Source organism: Bos indicus, chromosome 18 (assembly GCF_029378745.1).
Source record: "Bos indicus isolate NIAB-ARS_2022 breed Sahiwal x Tharparkar chromosome 18, NIAB-ARS_B.indTharparkar_mat_pri_1.0, whole genome shotgun sequence".
In the NCBI taxonomy this organism is placed as follows: domain Eukaryota; kingdom Metazoa; phylum Chordata; class Mammalia; order Artiodactyla; family Bovidae; genus Bos; species Bos indicus.
In genome coordinates, this window is record NC_091777.1 from 50,790,533 (window position 1) to 50,814,252 (window position 23,720).

At 46.7% G+C, this 23,720-nt stretch overlaps 1 protein-coding gene and 1 pseudogene across 1 annotated transcript; both read right to left on the minus strand.

Moving 5' to 3' along the window:
- Nucleotides 1-5,272, minus strand: part of LOC109571731 (cytochrome P450 2B11-like) — a 34,016-nt pseudogene extending 28,744 nt beyond the window's left edge.
- Nucleotides 5,273-6,277: 1,005 nt separating this feature from the next.
- Nucleotides 6,278-23,381, minus strand: LOC109573028 (cytochrome P450 2B4-like). Its single transcript, XM_019980232.2, has 9 exons — nt 23,126-23,381; nt 17,423-17,585; nt 17,125-17,274; nt 15,644-15,804; nt 14,013-14,189; nt 13,392-13,533; nt 11,664-11,851; nt 11,350-11,491; nt 6,278-7,373 (listed from the first exon to the last, which is right to left on the minus strand). The coding sequence occupies exons 1-9, from the start codon at nt 23,294-23,296 to the stop codon at nt 7,183-7,185; spliced, it is 1,485 nt and encodes a 494-aa protein (XP_019835791.1). The 5' UTR covers nt 23,297-23,381; the 3' UTR covers nt 6,278-7,182.
- Nucleotides 23,382-23,720: the final 339 nt, after the last annotated feature.

Below are 23,720 nucleotides of genomic sequence, written 5' to 3' on the forward strand. Positions count from 1 at the left end.
CCACTGAGCCACTAAACACAGCACAGCACACGGCACATGCCAGACCAAGCAGAACAGCCACTGGTCTCTATCAATCTGCATATACGTGGAGCCTGACCAATCAGAACAGACTTGACTCTGTCAGAACTGGGGAAGGAGTGAGCTGTGTCTCAGAGAGAGCTTACTGGACACATGTTAACTGCTTAATTACCAGCTCTTTAAAGGCTGCTGGGAGGAAGGCTTGGGGAGGCATAGGAAAAAATGGTGGGAGATTATGGACCTTGGCTTTCTTGCTAATCCTTAGGGAAATATTTCAACATTTAAAAAACATGTAATCACATCCAAAGATATTAGTTCAATGTCAGTACAGTTTCCATCACTCCGTTTCCCATCCCCAATGCCCATCTGGGGCAGGTCTTGTTTTGTCCATGCAAAGCAGGATGGAATCCTTGAAGTCCTTAGGGCCACTGGGATCCAGCATCTTCTGGTGCCTCTCCCTGTTCTCAGTGATAAAATATTTCACCTCTTGAATCATGCTGTACAAGCATGTGTGTGTGCCAGGAAAGTGCTTTAAAATGCCCGGGGAGATTTCCAACACCTACAGGGTGCAGACAAGGTCCCAGAACCCATTATACTCGCTGGACTGGTTCTGTGAGTGTTGATATTCTGAGCTGCACATGTAGCAACAACAACAAAGGCTACTATTTACCCTGCAGACTTGGAAGGTGTGCCTCCCACCTGAGCATACTCACTCACACACATACACTGACACTCACACACACATTCATACACACACACAGTGCTACATGGACCTCTGCATCCAGCCCCAGTCACTGTCTCATCTGCTGAGGTTTCTTCTCTCGAAGCCCATCCTTGTCCAAGGCCTGATTCTGACACCCAGACTGACGGATGGCTTCACCTGGGAGGGGTCAGGGCTTGGAGTGTGCACATAAAACTGATCTCTCAATGCCTTCTGCCTTTGGTGATCAGGACAGAAAGCATCTGACCTCTTCCCAGGGTCTACCCACCCTGATTCCTGGCCCACCGTGGAATCTTTAGCCTCACCTAGCTATGGAAGGAGCTGATAATGACAGAGCCTTCATTCATTAAATGTAGGAGCTGTAATAATTGAGGGGCCTGGTAATTAAAGTGCTTGCCAAAGACAATGGAGGAGATGATGTTCGCAGGGATGGAGTTCAAGAAGAAGTGGGGATCCAGGTAGGTCCCTGAGGAGAAGAGGTCTGTCATGGGGGTGCCCTGTATTGTCCTTCCAGGAGACTGACCTGACTGGTGCCAGCCTAGCTTGTTTGATGGTTTTCCTCTTTTTTTCTTTGCTTTCATTGTTCCTCTCTGTCTCCTATTTTTCTTTCTGGGAATGTCCACATCTGTGTCTCTTGTAGTTTTTCTTGCTCTCTGTCTTGGGCCGACTTTCTCTGGTCTTATCTTTGACTCTTTATTTCAGGCTCACCCCTTCTTCTCCGTTCTCTCTCCAACTCCCCATCTACCCTTGACCTCACTGACACTCCATGTTCTTCTGACTCTGTATCTCTCTTTACCTTTATCTTTGTATGGCTTTTTCTTGCAGTTTCTGCTCCCAGATTCATTTTGCCAGTGTCCTCAGTATCTCTGTCTTTTGTTTTCTCTCTGTCTCTGGTCTCTTGTGCTTCTGGCTGCTTTCTCTGCCTGTTTCTCTCTCTGTCTCTGCTAGTCTCACTTTGTCTCTCTCTCTACCATTTTCTGTTTTTCTGTCTATGTCTCCTTCTCTCTATTCCTGAACCTGTCTCCGCATTTCTCTCTTCTTCTTTCTGTCCCCATCTCACCCCCACCTCCACCCAGCCCGCACTCACCCTGGGATTTCCGAAGCTCCTCCACCAGACACCGAGACTCCTCCTTGATTCATTCCTCAATACTGTGCTTCCCCATCCCAAAGTCCTTCATGGTGGTTACAGAGAATCACTGTAGAACCTTCCAAGACTTTCCATTGGCAAACCCACACCTGATGGTGGGGCATGAAAGAAAGGTTTTGAAGGCGCATGGGATGTTCCCTCCTCCCCTCCCTAATCCTCACCCTCGTCCCCCACTCACCTGATCCCTGGAAGACAGGGTCAAGGATGGTGACTTGCACTCGGCCAGAGAACGCCTTGGCCTGATCCACCAGGGCCTCCCTCATCACCTCGTACCCCTACAGGATGACAGCAGGCCGAAACCCCAGGTGAACGGTAAAGACATCCCCGTATTTCTCCTGGAGCTGTGAGGGCAGAGTCCAGGTCTCACTCTCTAACTCAAGAGACGGATCTCCACCTAACCCCTGGATCACACCTCCCAGTTAGCCTACCCTGCAGGCTGCAGCCCCATCAGGGAAGAGCAGAGACTGGAACTCTGTGGTCTCCTCCGAGCCTCACATATATTACCTGACCCCGAGTATCCTCCTCTCTTGGCTTTTCCAAGAGCCCTCCTAGCTTTGCTTTTAAGAATTACAGAGACTCCTACATCCAAGCTATAGAATCTCTCCTTCTCAACCCACACAGGACCACAGCTCAATGTCTCAAGTCTATCAGAATCTCTCTCTTCAAAGGAAACCCTCCTACACTGCTGATGTAGCCACTATGGTGCAGCCACTGTAGAGAACAGAATGGATGTTCCTCAGAAATACTAAAAATAGAGTTTCCATATGACCCCGCCATCCCACTCCTAGGCATATGTCTGGAGAAAACCATAATTCAAAAAGATACATGCAGTCCAGTGTTTACTGTGGCACTATTTACAATAGCCAGGCCATGGAAGCAATGTCCATCCATAGAGGAGTGGATAAAAAAAGTGTGGCACATATATTCAATGGACAATTACTCAGCCATAAAAGAGAATGAAGTAATGCCATTTGCACTGACACAGATGAACCTGGGATTGTCAAACTGAGTGAAGTAAGGCAGATAGAAAAGGCAAATATATGGTGTCACATATACGTGGAATCTAAAAAAAATGGTGCTAAAACACCTAGACACAGTAACTGAGTCACAGATGTAGAAAACAAACTTATGGTTACCTAGAGGGAAAGTGGGGAAGGATAAACGTGGGAGACTGGTTTGACATATACTCAGGATAATATACAAAATAGGTAACTGATATGAACTTCCTGCATAACACAGAGAAGTCTACTCAGTTCTCTGTAATGACCTATATGGGAATGGAGTCTAAAAGAGAGTGGATATATATGTGTGTGTGTGTGTGGCTGATTCACTTTGCTGCACCAGAGACCAACACGCCATTAGAAATCAACTATTCTCCAATAAAAAATTAATTAAAATTGTGAAACAGAAATTGTCACACAAAAAACATACTTACAGTAACCAAGGATAAAAGAAGGGAGGGATTACTTGGGAGATTGGGATTAACACATATACATTAATAGACATAAAATAGATAACTAATAAGAATTTACTGTACAGCACAGGGAACTCTACTCAATATTCTATAGTGACTTATATGAGAAAAGAATCTTAAAAAGAGTGTGTGTGTGTTAGTCACTGAGTCATGTCCAACTGTGATCCCATGGACTGTAGCCCACCAGGCTCCTCTGCCTGTGGGATTTTCCAGGCAAGAATATTGGAGTGGATTGCCATTCCCTTCTCCAGGGGATCTCTCAACCCAGAGATTAAACCTAGGTCTCCCACACTGCAGGCAGATTCTTTACTGTGTGAGCCATTAGGGAAGACCATAAGAAGAGTGGATATATCTACATGTATAATTGATTCACTTTGCTAGACAGCAGAAACTAACAAAACATTCTAAATCAACTATACTCCAATATAAAGTGAATTAGAGAAATGATACAGGACTTCTCTGTGGTACAGTGGGTAAGAATCCTCCTGCCACTGCAGGGGACACGGGTTTGATCCCTGGCCCGAGAGGATTCCACATGCTACAGAGTAGCTAAGTCCATGTACCACAACTACTGAAGTCCGTGTGCCTAGAGCCCGTTCTCCTCAACAAGAGAAGCCACCACAATGCGAAGCCCACACCCTCAACTAGAGAGTAGCCCCTGCTCTCTGCAACTAAAGAGAACCCACAAGCAGCCTCAAAGACTCAGCTCGACCAAAAATTTTAAAAATTTTGTTTAAAAAAGAAGGCCTTAAGAAGCAACTCTTTCACTGCACCTTCCAAAGTACTAATGATCATTATCTATCCTTACTATGACTACTTTTTGAAAACCCATTTGGCACTTGTTATTAAACTGTACAGGGAACTGTGTTAAAAGTTTTTTTTTTTTTTTTTTTTTTTAAAGAAAAGATTCTGGCACCCTAATGTTGACTGCAGCACTCTTCACAATAAGGAAGAAACAGAAGCAAAGTACATGTCCATTGACAGAGGCTTGGGTAAGAAGATATGGTGTATGTATACAGTGAAATATTACTTAGCCATAAAAAAGAACAAAATAATGCCATTTGCAGCAACGTGGATGGACCTAGATTATCAAATGAAGTGAAGTAAGAAAGAGAACAAGTGTCTTATGATGTTGTTAATATGTGGAATACAATTTTTAAAAATGATATAAATGAACTTATTTCCAAAATAGAAGAAACAGAGTCACAAATGTAGAAACAAATTTATGGTTACTGAAGAGAAAATATAAGGCAGAGAGGCAGGACAGGATAAATTAGGAGTTTGGGGTTAACATACACACCCATCTATATATTAATATAAAACAGGTAATCAACAAGGACCTCTATATAGCAGGGAACTCTACTCAATATTCTGTAATAACCTATATGGGCAAAGAATTTGAAAAGAATGAATATATGTATATGTTTAACTGAATCACTTCTCTGTACATCTGAAACTAGCACAAGAGTGTAAATCCACTATACTCCAATAAACTATTTTAATTAAAAAAAACAAAGATACTTCTTTCTTAACTCAACCCATCCTCCACTCCTTCTCGTAGGAATTCTGGTAGCTTCTCTATCCCATATCTAGGGCCAGATCATGGCTGGAAGAAGACAGCTCCCAAGGGAGTCTGGGGAACCCCATCCAAAGTTGACCTGCCTCCCTGAGCTCCCTTGCTAACTGGGAGCTCTTTCCCATTCATCCACCTCTTGCTTTCCACCCCCTGGTGCCCCTTCCATCTCACTGCCTACAATGACTTGAGTAAATCCTTGGGGTTCATTTGCAAAATGTTTCCCAGGACGGGCATAGGCCAGGGTCCAGTGGGGAGGTGGCCCCGGGAGGCAGGGCAGCCCCAGAGGAGCAGGAGGCCAGTGAAGAGAATGAGAAGCAGGATGGCAGAGAGAGCCATGGTCCATGCCTACCTTCCATCCGACGTTCCTCTAAAAATGTAGATGTCTCTGTTCTTTGTTATTTTGCCCGATGGGTGTGGAGGTTGTGCCAGGATCCTGCCTTGGCAGAACTCCTGCTAACTCTCCAGAGACAAGACAGAGCCCAAAATTTGCAGGGGTTGCAGAGGCCATGAAGTTTTATCATCTCAGCAGATCCCAAGCCAGCTCCCCACGGGCCTTTGATGGGCTGGAGTTGTGGCCTGGTGGGCGATGCCATTGAACAGAGAGCACGTCCCCCACGGAAGAGGGGTGGTGCCAGCTGAAGGAATTTGTAGGGGCTGCACTTAGGGTGGTGGCCCTGCAAGGGTGGCTCTCAGACATTTTATCTGTGAGTTGCATTGGAACATAAGAGATTAAGCTTAGCTGGCCAGCAGAAGTGGGCCTCCTGTGCCCACTGGGGACAGGGGGTGTGTCTGCGCATCTGTGGAGCATGAGGTGTAGAGGAGGAGGCGGGGTCTGATGGAAGACCTAACTCCGTGTGGTCTGGGTTTAGGGGTTCATTGCTTTTTTCATTCATCCATCAGCAAATATTGTAGATACCTGTCTCCTACCACACACTGCCTCAAGTGCTGACCGTGGAGTGTTAAACAAGACAATAGGTTTTCCCTCAAGGAACAGGCATTGAGATGAAGCAGTTCTCACCTTCTGGAATGATCTCCAGTGATCTGACAATCAATGAGTCATCTGTAAGCTGGCAGGGATCACCACCAGACCCAGGGATGTCAGGCTTCTGATGTTTATTTGCAACTTGGGGCATTGGAGGGGGGATGTCAGGGAATCCAAGACTCCTGTATAGAGCCACACAGCTCAGGGGCCGTGGGCTGAGGTCCTTCATGGGAGGAAGGGGGTGGGAGAAGCAGGAAGATAAATAAGAAGGAGGACCACTCTGCGTAACCCATGGTCTACAACATGGATGTACCTCAAAAACACCACACTAAGTGAAAGAATCCAGACACGAAAGAACACACATTGCATGATCCGTTTATATGAAATGTGCAGAATAGCAAATTCATGGAGACAGCAAGCATTTGATTTTGCCAGGGGTTGAGCACAAGGGAAAATGGGGAATGACTACTAAAGGGTACCAGGCTTTCCTCTGGGTGATGAAAATGTTTGAAACTAGATGATGGTGATGGCCAGGATTGTGAATGAACTAAGTGCCACCTTGTTACACACTTGAGATTGGTTAGTTACAAGATATGAACTTCATCTTCATTTTAAACTCTATCTCAGGGACAGAGAGGAGCTGTGTAAAGAGTTTGGGTTCAAGAGCCAGGGACCCAGAGTGTGAATCTCCCTTCTCCACTCATTAGCCAGGTCACCTCAGACCATGCTGGTCATTGCATGGCCTCTGTTTACTCATCTGTACAATGGGCATGATCATTGTACTCACTGCATAGGGCTACTGGAAGGACTCAAGTGAGCTCATGGATGCACAGATCATGGAGCCCAAGGTGTGGACAAAGGGAGGCTGTGGTTATTCTCAAGATGGGAATAGTCACTTGGGTAAGCTCTGGCCTCAGAGGCAGAAATGCCGAGAGATACTGAGGCAAGTTTTCATTCTTTGCCTCATTTATTTAGCCAAATATATATATATATATATATATATATATATATATATATACATCACTTGTGTAATTCTATTAATAGGTGAAAGGAAGACACCTCCTTGAGTTTAGAAGAGCTGCAGAAGGACGGAAAGAGGTGAGATGCAGATGCGACTTTCCCATGGAGGTGGCATCCATGGAGGGGAGGGATGCTCGCTCAGAGCACAGCCCGTCCAGAGGCAGAAAGACAGGGAGAGAGTTCAGGAGCCACTCTCTCCAAAGGTGGAGACACACGTGACCCTGGTATCCTTGATCACCTTCCCTCAGCCTCTTTGACGGGGCAGGAACTGGATCCGATAGTTTGGGGGCACGTTGCCCACTCCACTCTCCTGGGGAGTAAGGTCGATGTCCTCAGGGGCCACGGGGCTGGCCACGGAGAAGTTCTGGAGGATGGTGGTGAAGAAGAGGAATAATTCGATGCGGGCAATGCCTTCACCAAGACAGATACGCTTCCCTGTGAGGACAGAACAGAGGTTCACAATGTGGACACAAGGCACAGAATCTCGGATCACAGTGTACATTGGGAGCAGATACACATACTTTGCCTTGTCACACCCCAAAGCCCAGACACCTGTGTTCATTGCAACAAAGTTGTGTGGGATTAGCCTTTAACCTGTAGTCACGGTAGACTCTTAAGGGATTTCAAAACTCTCTGAAAGCCAGTGACAACTGTGGGGTGAATGTACCTTGCTCATTTTTCTGGGACAGAGTTTGTAAGCTTCTGTTCAATTTCCGGAGAGTTCTGTGGCTCCAGAGAATGGAAGGATGCTTGACTGTATGTGTGTGTTCATCTGCCTGCACATACAGACTGGTGCATATTTCTGACTTAATATTTTTCATGTCTGTCATACCTAATATGGGAAGAATGGTACCTATCTAGTAGGGCTCTTTTGAAGATAAAGAAGTTAGTGTTTTCTAAAATTTTTAGAAGACCTGACCAGTTCAGTTCAGTTCAGTTCAGTCGCTCAGTCGTGTCCAGCTCTTTGCAACCCATAGACTGCAGCACGCCAGGCCTCCCTGTCCATCACCAAGTCCCGGAGTTTACCCAAACTCATGTCCATCGAGTCAGTGATGCAATCCAACCATCTCATCTTCTGTCATCCCCTTCTCCTCCCACCTTCAATCTTTCCCAGCATCAGGGTCTTTTCATATTAGTCAGTTCTTCTCATCATGTGGCCAAAGTATTGGAACTTCAGCTTCAGCATCACTCCTTCCAATGAATATTCAGGACTGATCTCCTTTAGGATGGACTGTTACTAAAGGCAAATGTAGTGAGTACCTGTGTTGGTTTCTGGGTGTGTGTAGTGGGGAGTTTGTATGCCAGGTGTGTCTCTGGCCCTATGTATATTTACATGTCTCTGTGTTTTCTCCTTATCTCAGCCTGGGAGCCATGGGCTCCAGGAGTTCTAAAAAAAAAAAAAAGTATGTAACATTGTGTGCAGGACTGATGGTCATGGGATGTGAGTGGACAGCTTCCACGAGATTCTCAGAGGGATATGGATCCCCCCCACCACAGTTCTAAACCATGAACTTGGAGGGAAGTGAGAACGGAAGGAGCCAGAAGAAAGGCTGAGACCCTGACAGCCTCTCTCTTTCTAAAAAAATTTAATTTGATTTGATTTTTTTTGGCTGCACCGAGTGGCCTTTGAGAACCTCAGTTCCCTGACCAATGATCAAACCTTTAGTCCCTGCTGTGGAAGCCCAGAGTCAACCCCTGGATGACCAAGGAATTCCCCCTCAAGTCTTCCAAGTGGTTAGACTTTATGCCCATTGGAGGTAACTGGAGAAGGGTCTACATCTTCTAGGCTCATTTAGAAGTTAAGACACAGGAGCATAACAATACTCAGAGTGGTGCTCCCAGCTGATTCTTCTCCTGTAACTGGTTCTGCAACAACGCTCTTCCAAGAACAGTCTGACTCCTGCTCCCTCCAACCCACTCCTTCCCATTACTCAGGCTCTGCAACTGGACACCCTCTGGCTCTTTCTCTCTGCCCATGGCCGTCTGCCTCAGTCTTTTTCTCTGTCTATACCTTCTGCCAGGCACTGTATTTTTCTTTTTCTCTTCCCTGTTCCACCTTCTTGAATCTTATGTAACTCCCTTTCTCTGTCTATTTGAGTCTGATTCTCCCTTCAGTGCCCTTGGTTTTTTCAGTCTCCCTGCACAATCTCTCCTTTCCTCTCCTTCAGTGTTTCTTCCTCGCTGCTTATGTCACTCTCTTTTCCTCTCTCTGTCTTACTCTTTCTCAGCCTCTTCTTTCTCCACCTCCCTCTATTACCTCATATTCACTCTAAGTCTCTTTCTAGTGTTATCTCTCCTGTCTTTCTCTGTCTCTCTCTCTCTCTGTTTCTCACTCACTCTATCTTTATCTGTCTGTCTGTCTCTGTTTTTGTTTGCCACATCTCTGCCTCTCTTAAAACTTAGGACAAGACTGTTTAATGGAGAAACTGACCCTCACCCACCGCCCAGACCCCACAGGTCCCCTGGCTCTCACTGAAGAAGAACTAAGGAGGGAGGGGCCACCCCTGCTGATCCAGTGGACAAGACTCCAAGCTCCCAATGCAGGGTAACTAGTTCGATCCCTGGTCGGGGAACTAGTAATAAGATTCCCACATACTGCAATCGAGCCTGTGCAGCAACTACTGAGTCCACATGCTCTAGAGCCCCTGCAACACAACACCCAGCGCAGCCAAAAATTTAGAAAGAAATGAGAGAGGAAGCCATTGCACTGGGCAGAGCTAGAGGCCCTGAGTCACTGGAGTCACCGGTGCGATTCAAAACTAGGGACTTGATGCTGGGGTCCACCTTCCTCCCCAAGGAGGAGAACCTGGGCATTGGGATTTCCTCTGGTTGGGGTCAAAGAGCAGAGAATAGGGAGAGAGTGAAATCAAAGCAGGTCAAGACCCTCCCTGGCTCCCTAGTTCCAGCAGAACAAATTCAGACTTCCAGTCTTCAAGGCCCCACCCAGCTGAGCTCTTCACCCTTCTTGTTCAGTTGCTAAGTCGTGTCCAGCTCTTTGCGACCCTACAGACTGCAGCATGCCAGGCTTCCCTATCCTTTACCATCACTGAGAGTTTGCTCAAACTCATGTCCATTGAGTCAGTGATACTATCCAACCATCTCATCCTCTGTCGCCCTCCTCTCCTCCTGCCCTCAGTCTTTCCCAACATCGGGGTCTTTTCAAATAAGTCAGTTCTTCTCATCAGGTGGCCAAAGTATTGGAGCTTCAGCTTCAGCATCAGCCCTTCCAATGAATATTCAGGGTTGATTTCCTTTAGGATTGACTGGTTTGATCTACTTGCAGTCCAAGGGACTCTCAAGAGTCTTCTCTAGCATCAGAATTCAAAAACATCCATTCTTCAGTGTTCAGCCTTCTTTATGGTCCATCTCTCACATCCATACATGACTAATGAAAAACTATAGCTTTGACTATATGGATCTTTGTCTGCAAAGTGATGTCTCTTATTTTTAATACACCATCTAGGTTTGTCATGGCTTTTCTTCCAAGGAGCAAGCATCTTTTAATTTCATGGCTGCAATCATCATCTGCAGTGATTTTGGAGCCCAAGAAAATGAAATCTACCAGTTTCCACTTTCTCTCCATCTATTTGCCATGAAGTGATAGGACTGGATGCCATGATCTTCATATTTTAAATGTTCTTTCACCCTCATCAAGTGGCTCTTTAGTTCCTCTTCACTTATCTCTTCTTTGCCCTTCTCTTCTGTAACCCACATCCCAGTCTTCCTGAGTTCTTTTTCAGATGAGCCATGCCATCTCCACCTTCAGGCTCTGCCCTTGCTTCTCCCTCTGAGAGAACATGCCTTCCAGTGGCTGGTTGATACTCCCGCATGATGTCATAGCTTAGAAGACACTGTTTAGGGTAAGCTTTTCCTCACAGACCCACCAGGAGTAGTCAGTATTCCCTATTTGATGTTCCCCAAACCCCCATTACAGCAGTTATCATAATTACGATTCGTTACATGAATAAGAGTTGACCTCTGAGCACTTACTTTAGTCAAGGAGTTCTAAGCCCACTGCAACATTTATTCATTTAATTATAGATTTTTCTGTAACCTTATGACCCATGCTTATCTCCTTTGTTGGACTGTAAACTTCCTGGGGCAGGAACTGTGTCTCTTCATGACTTGTCTGATGCGTTATCTTCAACCTCTGATGAAATGTTCCTTTCATAGTGGTGCTCAACAGATTTGATGCCTGTGTGTAGAGAGGTGTAATTGTGTCCCTTACAGAGCTGTGCCTTTGGGATGTGATCTTGGTTCTCAAGCCCCCTCTAGTGTTGGTGTGAAGATGAGATGAGTTAATACAGGTAAAGCAACTGGCACAAAGAAACTGCTCAATGAACAAAGACCTCTCTTGGATTGTCTTCAAGAGGTCACGGCACCTGCAGTCTGGAATGCAGGCCCAGCTTACCTATGGAGAAGGGCATAAAAGCATCATTTTTCTTCACTACCCCGTTGGCATCCAGAAAGTGGTCAGGGTTGAAGTCATCTGGTTTCTCAAAGTAACACGATTCATGGAGAGCAGAGCTCAGGACGGGATAGACTTCTGTGCCCTGAGGGAGGGTCACAAGATTGAAAGATATCGCCATTTCCTCCCCAACCCACCCCTACACATAATGAACCAAGGGTGAGTGATAAAACCAAAAAGAGGTCAATGTTGGCAGATGAAGGAGAACCCAGGAGACCCACACAAGGTAGAGATGGGAGCCCAGTGAGGTGTTATACCTTGGGAAGTATGTACCCTCGGAAATGAGTGTCTTTAGTGACCATGTGGGGCACACCAATGGGGATGAGGTCCGCAAATCTCTGAATCTCATGGATGACTGCGTCCGTGTATGGCATTTGGGCTCTGTCATCCAGGGCTGGAGGGCGATATGAGCCAATCACCTGGTCAATCTCCTTTTGGATTCTCTCTGCACAGAAGAATGGGACCAGTGAACCTCATTTATATTCCTATGTTGGAACACAGTTCAATGTTCTATGAACATTGGTCTGTTCATTTCCAGGCCAATGAGCCCAGAAAACATATAGGAAATGGTTAGGTCATTGACACCCCTCTGAGTAACCAGCCTGGGGTGGGAGGAGCAATGGGAAAACTACAAGAATTTTCACTCTTTAATATCTAATGAATATTATGGATTTTCTCCCAACATACACAAGCAAACACACACACGTGAACCCCAGTTTTGCTCAGAATTTCAGACTAAAAACCCAAAGCTATGAACCTATCAAAGTTCCTCCTCTAAGATGAGTAGAAAATGAACTAATATTTATTGTGTGTATATTATAGATGAGGCACTGTGCTAGGTCCTCAGGAATATAATTGTAAAACACATCAGTGGATTAACCCATGAACAACTGGATAAATAAATAAATACATCAAGCAGTAGATCAATTCATGAATGGAAAGACTGGTAAATGGAAGAATGCTAATGAATGGATGTATTATTAACTTATCAAAGATTAATTTATTACTAAATGATCCATAGACAAATAAATAAATGAACTTGATGAACCAATAACTCATATGAGTGGCTGGATGGCTAAATTTATGGAAGAACATTGTGAATGAATACATTTAAAGGAACAGGTAAACAGAGGAATAAGTGGGTGGTTGGATGGACTGAATGATAGATGTATAAATCAAGGTGAATAAATGAGTGAATTATTAAATAAATAAATGAAAAGATAGATGGATGAAGGATGAAGTGAAAAACAAGCGATGGAAGGATTAAGGTAGGTAACCTAGTTTTAGAAAAACAGATGGATGGATGAATGAATGAAGGAACAGATGAATCAGTGACAAACAGTTCATTCAATGAATTGCTATTTCAAATGATCAACAGATGAATCAGCTTGTCCAAATAAAGCATGGATATATATATCCTAGATGAGTCATAGATGAAAGAATCTGAGTGCACAGGTTGATTGATGAGTTGAAAGGACAGATGGATAAATGATGGGTCAATCTTTAAATGATAGGAAAAACAGTGAGAAAACAGATTGACAGATTTTTTTTTTTTTTTTTTTTGGTGATGCTGCACTACTTGCCAAATCTTAGTTTCCTGACCGGGGATTGAACCCAGGGCCATGGTAGTGAAAGCACTGAGTCCTAACCACTGGACCTCCAGGGAACTCCCCAAATTGACAGATTCTTCATTAATCCTTCTACCAACAGGGCTGGCTTAGTTGGGTAGATCATTCAAGACCTGCACTGCTCGGGGGACTTCCCTGGTGGTCCAGTGGTTAAGACTGCACACTGCCACAGCATGAGGTGCAAATTCCATCCCTGGTCAGGGGCCAAGTGAAAAACAAAAACCAAAACAACCCTCAGGGCTCCTGGTATAAGAGGGGGATGCTGCCTCTCTCATTCACCAAAGACCTCTAGCCCCATTTCTGTACCTGCAAAGGGGTCAGAACCCCCTCCCCAGTGTCTGCCCCCAGCTCACCCACCTGTGATGTGGGGGTATTTGAGCATGAGCAGGAACCCATAGCGGAGCGTGGTGCTGGTTGTCTCCGTGCCAGCAAAGAAGAGAGACAGAACAGACATGATGAGGTTCTGATGATCGAACTGGCTTTGGGGGTTGGACTTATCCTGAAACCAGATGGGTGGGGTTCACATCAGGGGAGGCCGGGGGCCCTGCTGTCCACCCCTCTTCTCTCCGGGTCCCTCCACCTGGTTCTGGGTCTCACACCGTCTGGCCCTTCCCCCTTTCCTCTATGCTCTGTGTGTCCCACCATCTCTCTATCTCGGTCTCAATCACTCTTTGCTCTGTCTTGCTCTGTTTCAATCATCTTGCATCTCTTTGGTGTGTTTGTCCCCCTTCCTCTCCCAGTCTCTTTCTGCCTCTGTGACTTTTTCACCAGCTGCTGTAGTTTTCCCCCTTGTCCTGTATTTCCCGTACCTCTGTCTCCTCACTACCATCTCCCCGCTCTTTCCTCTCTCCCTCTGCTCCCTTCCGAATCTCCCCTTCCCTCTCCCTCCCGCCACTGCTCTACTCCTTTCCCGTCCCTTCTCACTCTGCATCTTTTGTTCTCCTCCCTTGCACCCCCATTGCCTCTCCCAAATCCCACTTTTTCCATGCGGAGCAGGTAGCAGTCAATGAAATCCCGGGGGGCGTTGGGGTCGAGGGTCTCACGGTGCTGCTCCACACTGCGGCCAATGAAGACGTTGATTTCCTGCAGGTTTTTGTAGATTTGCCTGTGTGAGCCAGGAAAGTACTTCAAGAAGCTGGAGTAGAGCTCGAACAGCTGCGGGAGAGAAAGGGCTGTGAGGCCCTTGCCGGGTTGAGCTAGCCAGTCACAGGGAGGGACAGCCCTTCTGGCCCCCAGTACCTTCACAAGGATCTCTGTTTTCCTGTCTCTCTCTCCATCTCTCTCTGCCTCTCTGGGGTATCTTGGTCTCCCTGTCTCTGTCTCTCTCTCCACCTCTCAGCCTCTGTCTCCCTCTGGCTCTTACTCTGTATCTGAGCCCCTCACTCACTGCTTCTGTGTCTCCTTTGTGTAAGAGATCACATTTTTCTCTTTCTGCATCCTTCCCCCTCTCCTTGTGTCTTCTTGTTAGTCTCTCGCCCACCTGTCTCTCTCTCCTTTCCACCTCTCCTCATCTCCATGGGTCTCCTGCTCATCCACCCTCTGGCCTGTCCCTGCCTACCCCAGCCATTTTATCTGTTCTGCTCAAACCTCTCTCTGTCTCTTTCCACCTGTTGCATCATCCTTGCTGTGTCAGGCGTTGATATCATGATGCTTACACAGAATGAAGCTGCTGACTATTTGGGAGCATATGTCTATTGCTTTGCCTAATGAGAAATGTAACATCTAACTTGTTGCCAACAATTGCAAAAAATGCAGGATAGTATAAATTATAATGTGGAATTCCTCCTTCACCTATCCTTCTAGAGATAACATGGTTAACTGTTCGGCAGATCTCCTTTCAGACTTTTCCCCTCTCTGTGGTTCTCTGTGAGAGGAGAAAATTGAAACCCCATGTTGGACTTGTGCAAGTACTCATCTGAAGCTCCTTCCAGATTTTCCAGGCCTGACTCTCCACTAGGAGGTCATGGGAATTTGTATTTTTGATATTCGTTCCTGTGACTCTGACCTGCACTTTTGGTTGAGAACAACAGCCAGGCAGACTTTTCTGAAGTTTCACTTTTTAACTTAACATACAATAGGGGTGGGGCTTCCCTGGTGGCCCAGAAGGTAAAGAATCTGCCTACAATCTGTCTGGGTTAGATCCCTGGGTCGGGAAGATCCCCTGGAGGAGGAAATGCAACCCCTTCCAGCATTCATGCCTGGAGAACTGCACGGACAGAGGAGCCTGGCAGGCTACAGTCCTTGCGATCACAGAGTCAGACACGACTGAGGTACTAACACTTTCACTTTTCACAATAGGGGTATTTCTAGGTTAATTGGGAAAGACAAACTTTATCATTTTGTTTTAAAAGAGGAGCATGTTCATGTGTGTGTCTTTGATTCCTCTTTCTGTTTCTCCCTCCTCCATTACTCCCTTTTCTTCCTCTTACTCTCTCAGTTCTTGTCTCACCATCTCTCCCTTCCCCCAGGTCTCTGTGTCCCTGTCTCTCTCTCTCTCTCTATGTGTTGTCTTTGCCCCTCTTCTGGCTGGAAGCTGCATTTCCGGTTCACAAAAGCAAATCACCCCTCTCCCCTGCCTGGATGTCCACTCGAGCTCTGCCCTCTCAGACCTGGCTGGACAGGGAGCTGATGAGCACGAAAGATTGGAATAACAACTCCAGCAGCCTCAGGAACTCAGGATCTCTGTAGTCAAAGCGTTTTCCAAAGACAATGGAGCAGATGATGTTGGCGGTGATGCAGTGGAAGTAGAAGACGGGATCCTGGAGGGCTCCTAGAGGGAAAGGAGTGGGTGACAGGGCACAGACTCAAATGCCTGGGGAGCTGTCTCTGTGTGACTCTCCTCTGTCACTCAGTCACAATGAATAAAGGGAAAAAAAAAAAAAACCACACACACATCATAACAGCCAACACTCGCTAGCCTGGAAGTTGTGCCAGGCCCTATTCTAAGCACTTCACATATTATTGTATTAAATTCTCATCTCAGTCCTGTGAAGAAGGTGCAGAGCAGGTGTTCAATCAATTGCATGTGCCATTTACAAAGCTCTGTTCTCCTGGTTCCTTAACTGTCCACCCTGCGCCCCACCCCCTGCCATCTTTTTTGTCCACCTCTAGAGTTCTCTGGTCTTTTAGGAACTGTTCTGCACTTGATTGTTGATGTTTAGATGTGCCAAGCTCACCCCAGTCAGAGGGAGGGTGGGCTGTGCACCCAGGAGTGTCAGGTCAGTGCAGTCTCTCTCCCTGGGTCTCGCCTGGCCATCATCTCTTGTTCCCTTGCACACCCTTTCCTGAGCCTGTCTGTCTCTCTCTAACCTTCGTGCCTCAGTTTCTCTCTGCCGTTGCTCCTTCCTGCCTCTCTGAGTCTCTTCTCTTTTTGGCTCAGTCCCTCCATCTCTCTCTTTCTTCCTCTCTGTGTCTCCATCCGAATCCCTCTGTCTCCTCTGGTCTCCCTTCTGAGTCCCTTCGTCCTTATACCTCTATAGCTCCCTGTGGCTCTGCCTCTTCTTCCCAAACTCTCCATTTATGTCTCAAAATCTCTTAAGAAAGCATCTTGTCACCTCTATGTCTCAGACACACGTTTCTGAGGAATCCTAAACCCACCGGAAGTGCCCACCTGACTTCCTAAGAGCAGAAAACCCTGACTGCCCCCCTTGCTCACTGCCAGTTGTTCACCCAAAGAAAGGAAAACACAGTTTGTCCTTTTAAGAAAAAAAAATCTGTAGTTTTCTCTTTTTCTCTCTTTACTGTCTTTTTACTGAAGTCACATTTTGGCCCTTGACAGATACAATCAGACCATGAACTGGTTCCCTTGAACACAGGCAATTAACGTGCTATTTACTGTCTGAGTCATCTTCGAGTTCCTCTTGACACTACACTTCTGTATCTCTCCTGCCCCTGCATTTCTCACCTACCCACCTCTGCCCCTTCTCTCTGCCCCTCTCTCTGTCCCTGCTCCTCTGACGGTCTCCCAAGCTCTGTCTCCTCTCTGTCTCTACATCTCTCTCTCTGCCCAACTATACCCTCTCTCTTTGGGCTACAGTCCTCTCGCAGCTTCCCGTGTTTCTCTCCTGCCCACCCCCGCCCCAGGGCTCACCCTGGGATTTCCGAAGCTCCTCCACCAGACACTGAGCCTCGTCCTGAATCCGCTCCTCCACGCTCCGCTTTCCCATCCCGAAGTCCCTCATGGTGGCCAGAGAGAATCGCCGAAGGGCCTTCCAACGTTCCCCATTGGCAAAGACAACACCTGGGGTTTAGGAGAGGCTTGGGTTGCAGAGGAATTTTCAAGGAGACTCTGGGTCCCGCTCCACCCTTTCCCTTCCCTTCCCAGCCTCATGCACCCCAATCCCCATCCTCCATCCCCTGTCCCTTCCCAGTGGCCCTGAGGTCCTTACCATATCCCTGGAAAATTGGGTCAACAACGGCGATCTTCGCTCGGCCAGAGAAGACCTCGGCCTGGTCCACCAGGGCCTCCCGAATGGCCTCTGTCCCACATATTATGACCACTGGCCTTGGCCCCAGGTACACCGTGAAGACATCCCCATATTTCTGTTGGAACTGCCAAGCACACCCACAGCCAGTGTTGCTATTAGTCAGTATGCACCTCTGTCGCCATCTCCAGTTTTAAACCAGTAAAACACTTGTGTGTGTGTGTGTGTTAGTCAGTTGTTTCTGACTCTTTGTGACCCCATAGACTGTAGCTCACCAGACTTCTCTATCCATGGAATTCTCCAGGCAAGAATACTGGAATGGGTTGCCATGCCCTTCTCCAGGGGATCTTCCCAACCCAGGGATCAAACCTGGGTCTCCTGTATTGCAAGCAAACTCTTTACCATCTGAGCCACCAAGGAAGCCCTAAAACACTTATATATAGATTGGTAATTAAACACTTGCATATAGATTAATAACTAGCCACTGCCCCAAGACCTTACACCCTAGTCTGCCTTTTTGCTTCCCAGAACCCAGCGATTAAAAGATTAACCCATGATCCAGCCCAGTCCACAGTGTTCGGCTTGGTTGGTGTCTTAAGCAGCGTGTGTGTGCTAAGTCACTTCAGTTGTGTCCAACTCTTTACGATCCTATGGACCATAGTCCGCCAGACTCCTCTATCCATAGGATTCTTGAGGCAAGAATACTGGGGTGGGTTCCATGCTCTCCTCCAGGGGATCTTTCTGACCCAGGGATCGAACCAACGTCTCTTACATCTCCTGCATTGACAAGTGGGTTCTTTACCACTAGCACCACCTGGAAAGCCCCCTAAGAAGCACAGATGGTTAAATATTCCTATTTAATTTCACCCAAGCCCAGGTGGAGAAGGCAATGGCACCCCACTCCAGTACTCTTGCCTGGAAAATCCCATGGACGGAGGAGCCTGGTGGGCTGCAGTCCATGGGGTCGCTGAGAGTTGGACAGGACTGAGCAACTTCTCTTTCACTTTTCACTTTCATGCATTGGAGAAGGAAATGGCAACCCACTCCAGTGTTCTTGCCTGGAGAATCCCAGGGACGGGGGAGCCTGGTGGGCCGCCGTCCATGGGGTCGCACAGAGTCGGACACGACTGAAGCGACTTAGCAGCAGCAGGTGATATTAGTTGAATCTGGTGAGATCTCCCTGGCATCTCAACTAAAGAATCATCCTTCTTGGAACTTCCCTGGTGGTCCACTGGCTACGACTCCGAGCTCCCAATGCAGGGGCCCACGTTCAATCCCTGCTCAGGGAACTGGACCCCACTAAGCATTTGCATGCTGCAGTGAAAAGCAGCTAAGACCTAGCACAAGCAAAATAAATTAAATATTTTTTAAAAAACCATCCTTCTTGTGACCCACCTTCAGCCCCCATCTGCCTCCTGGCAATTTGCCCAGAGAACCACCCAACCACTTGGGAGGCATGAAGGTAAAGTGATGGCCTTCTGGGGGTTATCATGAAATTTGAAAAAGTCATAACATCAAGTCTTGCCACTGGGCCAACAGCTCAACAGTATTTGTTGAAGCTGGAGGCATGTATGCTGAGTAACTCAGCCACTTCATTCCCAGAAACACACTCAACTAAAATGCATACAAGTGCTCAGCAAAATAAAACACAAGGAGATTCATAGATGCCTTATAATAAAATGCTCTGCAACATAGGGAATAAACAACTAGTGATGAATTCATATCGTGGATACTATGCAACCATGAAAATGAACAAACCACTGCTGCAAGCAACAAGAATGAAACTCACAGATGCAATGTGGAGTGAAAGCAACTAGACCCAGAAGAGTTCCTATGCCATAATTGTATTTATATGAAATTCAGAAACAGATAACAGGAACTTATGGTGTCAGAATAATAGGAGGGTAGTGACTGGAAGGGGGACTGAAGAAGGTTTCTGGGCATGAGCCAAGTTCTTACGTATCTGTACGTCAACTCTATTAGTATCTTCATTTGAGAAAATTCACTGAACTGAGCACTCAGGATTTGTGTACTTTACCCTAAAGGTTAAACTTCAATTACAAATTGACTTACAGAACAAGAAAGACAAACAGCATATGATATCACTTATATGTGGAATCTAAACTATGACACAGTCAGGGAACTAAGACTCTGCATGCTGCACAACGTGGCCAAAGAAATAATAATTAAATTAAGGTAACAGTGTAAAAAAGAAAGAAAAAGTGACACAAATGAAACAAATATGACACAAATGAACATCCCTAGGAAACAGAAACAGTTGTTGTCAAGGGGGAGGCCATGTGAATGGAGTGGGAGGTGGGGCATAGCAGATGTAAGCTTTTACATATGGAATGGATAGACAATCAAGTCCTATTGTATAGCACAGGGAACTATATTCAATATCCTGAGATAAATCATAATGGAAAAGAAGATTTTTAAAAAGGAATGCATATATATGTGCAACTGAATCACTTTGCTCTACAGCAGAAATCAGCAAAACTTGGTAAATCAACGATACCGCCATTTCAAAAATTGATTTAAAAAGTTGACTTAAAATTATAAAAAGGTTAAGTGTATTGAAAACTCTCTCACAGTGATCTCTGCAAACTTCCTTTCCTGTGTTACCCACAATCCTTTCACTACACACCCCACCCTATCTTGAAACCAGAGCTGTCTGATTAAAAGGTAAATTGATTAATATCCCTAACCTGTGTCAAACCATCTAGCACTCCTACTACCCTGAAAGTAAGACCTGAAGTTTCCCCATAGTGGACAGAGCCCCCATGATGTTGCCCCATTACCCCTCTGATATCTCCACCCACACACACACAGATCCTTTGATTGCACAGATCCAGGTTCCCTGTGGCTCCCCAAACATGCTGAGCTTGCTCCTGCTTCTGAGTTTTGGAACTGATACCTGTCGCTCATTGATATCTTCCACAGGCATCTTTCAGGGTGTCTGTTCAGCAACAAGGCAAGATGGAGCCTTTCCTTCGCCACTCATTCTAAAGTAGCTTCAAGGAACTCCTGTCACTTTTAAAATATATATATTTATTTTTAATCAGAGGATAATGACTTTACAACATTATGTTGATTTCTGCCATATGTCAACATGAATCAGTCGTAGGTACACCTATGTCCCCTCCCTCTTGAACCTCCTTCCCACCTCCCGCCCCACCCCACTGCTCCAGGTTGTCACAGAGCCCTGGTTTGTAGCTCCCGCCACTCTTGAGAATATCACCTTGCTTTATTTTAATCACAGTTCTTACCAACCTAATATGTCCTTCTCTGTTTGTGTGCCCTAATGCCACACCACCAATGCCCAGAACATTTTCTGACACACAGAAGGTGCCCAGTAAGTTACCATTGAATGAATGAATAGATTGAGTATTAATGAGCACTTGCTGTATACCAAGCTCTATGCACTGTCTAGTCCTCACAACTCTCTTATGAGGCAGGCATTCTTATCATCACGACCTCATCTTGCTGAAGAGAAGCTAAGATTCAATGAGTAAGAGTTGAATCTGGAACACAAACCCTCATCTGTCTGACTCCAGAGGATTTGGAAATAAATCATGACACCTACTAACCTACGACCTCTTTCTCTCCCTCCCTCCATCTGTCTCTCTCAACCTCTCTCTCTCTCTCCAAAGACGCAATGAGAATGGAGGATCATGGGGAAATTCCCTGGTGGCCCAGTGGTTGGAATTCCAAGCTCCCACTGTAGGGGGCACGAGTTCAATCCCTGGTTGGGGAATTAAGATCCCACATGCCCACATGACAGGACCCGGAAAAAAGAGGATCACGGACACACAGAGGATCCTTGCGAGGACTATAGAAGAGATTTAGGGGGTCTGGAGCTAGCAAAAATTTATGCAAAATATCTGTGAATATTTGTGGGGGAGGGGATCCATTGTGCCTTAAACTCCCAAAGGATTTAGTGATCCCCAAGTTGTCAGGAGACCCAGGAGAAGGGGTTTTGATCCCTGGGTGGGGAAGATCCCCTGGAGTAGAACATGGCAACCCACACCAGTATTCCTGCCTGGAGAATCCCATGGACAGAGCAGCCTGCCAGTCTACAGTCCATGGGGTCACAAAGAGTCGGACACAACTGAGTATGCATGTGATAACAATAAATAAAATAACAAAGTGTTAGGCACTTCCGTCTATGAAGGAGAAGAAAAGGCCTCCATGCTGGACTCGCACATCCCCTCTGTGAAGTCCCAGGGTGTAAGTACGGACCAGTGCCTTCCCTGGGCTGCCCTCACTATCTATTTCTCTAAGGTGAGGGTGACACCTCTTCTGGCCCACGAGGTGCTGTAACCGAGACCTGATGAATTCCCTCCACGATACAAATAAATCCTAGCCACATAGTTCTGAGTGAAGAAACTAAGTCCAGGTGTTTCCACAAAAGTCGTGGTGTTTACCCTTGTGATGAAAATGAAATAATACCCAATTGGGGGCTCCACGTCTGTGATAAAACACTCTCCCTTAAAATCAAAGGGTGGTCCAGTGGTTAAAAATCCAGTTTCCAATGCAGAGGACACAGTTTCGATCCCTGGTCGGGAAACTAAGATCCCACATGCCACAGAGGAACTAAACTGGAGGGCTGCAACTAGAGAGCGCTTGAGCTCTGAGCCTGCACACTCTAGAGCCCATGGGCTACAGCAAGTGAACCTGGCACACCACAACTAGAAGAAGTTTGCACACCACAACAAAGAACCAGCGGAGCTCAGCAACAACAAAAATTAAACAGATGACAAGCCCAAGACTCAGGAGTGTGGTCACTGCAGGTTTGGGGGGAGGGGACAGAGGCACCTGGGGCTGCTGGAAGTTACTGTCAAGTGTTCCCTAAGCCTAACCTGTTGGGATGTGGGCTCACAGGTGTAGATTACATGGTGCATGTGCTCGGTTGCTCGGTCACATCTGACTCCTTGCAGCCCCATGGACTGTAGCCCCTCAGGCTCCTCTGTCCATGGAATTTTCCAGGCAAGACTACTGGAGTGGGTTGCCATTTCCTACTCCAAGGGATATTCCCAACCGAGGATTCGAACCCACTGACAGGCAGATTCTTTACCACTGCACCACCTGGGAAGCCCACGGATTACATTATTAATACATGAATAGATCATCAATCAGGAAATCATGCCTAGAGAGCAGTGATACAGGACCTGGTAAACACTCCAGTGTCAGCTACTCATTGCACATTAATGTTTATGATTAGTAAGAACTTTGGACTTGGCCTCTCGTTCCATTCTCCCTCCCTCCTCCTCTTTGTCTGGCGCTGGCTGGGACTAATCTTTGTCAGCTTTTGTTGCCAGAGGAGAAACCTATTGACAGGTACTACCACCTCTTTTCTCCCTCTCTCCCAAGTCTCTGCCTTGGGAGAAGGGGACAGAGGAGCAGGGATTTCTATACCCCTGGCTCACACCCAGACACCTCTTCATGCCCGCCTACCCTCTCCAGGGACAGTGCCCACACACTTCCATATGAGCAAGGGACACCTCTGACTGCCTGATCCACCACACTTCAGCTCCACATCCCTTCCTCACCGAACTTCCCACAGCCCACCCCTGAGCCTAGAAGGGTGCCTCACATCTGCTGGTGAATGATCCCCAAGGACGGAGGCAAGGAGCCACCCTCAGATCCCACCCACCTGAGTCTCACCCTCAGGAAGGATTTGAGCAGGCCTTTTCTGTCCATCTGCAGAAGGTTCCCCAGGAAGGGCAGAGGACGGGGGCCAGGCGGGAGGCGGCCATGGGCCTTTGGGCGGCCTCTGGCCAGGAGGACCAAGAGTCCAGTGAGCAGAGCAAAGAGAAGGAGCACGCTGAGCTCCATGGCCGAAGACCGATGGTCTTCCAACCTGCTGGGCTTCTGGCTGAGCCTTTTATACTAAGCCTGCGCCAACACCCAGTTGTGTAACACCATCCATTCCCTGGTGTCCTTCGAGAGTCTGAACTCAAAAGAGAAGGAGCACACACTTCCTGCTCTGACAGTCAGCTGACCTTCTCCCCTGATACCTCTACAGCCCTTCCCTAGATACTGGCAGAGACACCATGGTAGCAATAACAAGGTCCGCATAAGCCTGTTTACTTTGTGGGTATGGAGAGAACTCGTTGTCTCCTTGCTTTAGCTGTGTTAGTGGGTTTGTGTTTACATACTTTGGTACATACCTGCTTGCGTGATTCTTACACATGAAAGAGGGTTTGTATTTATGTGAACATGCCCATGTGTGTTTCTGTACATGAGTGTGAGTGTGCTT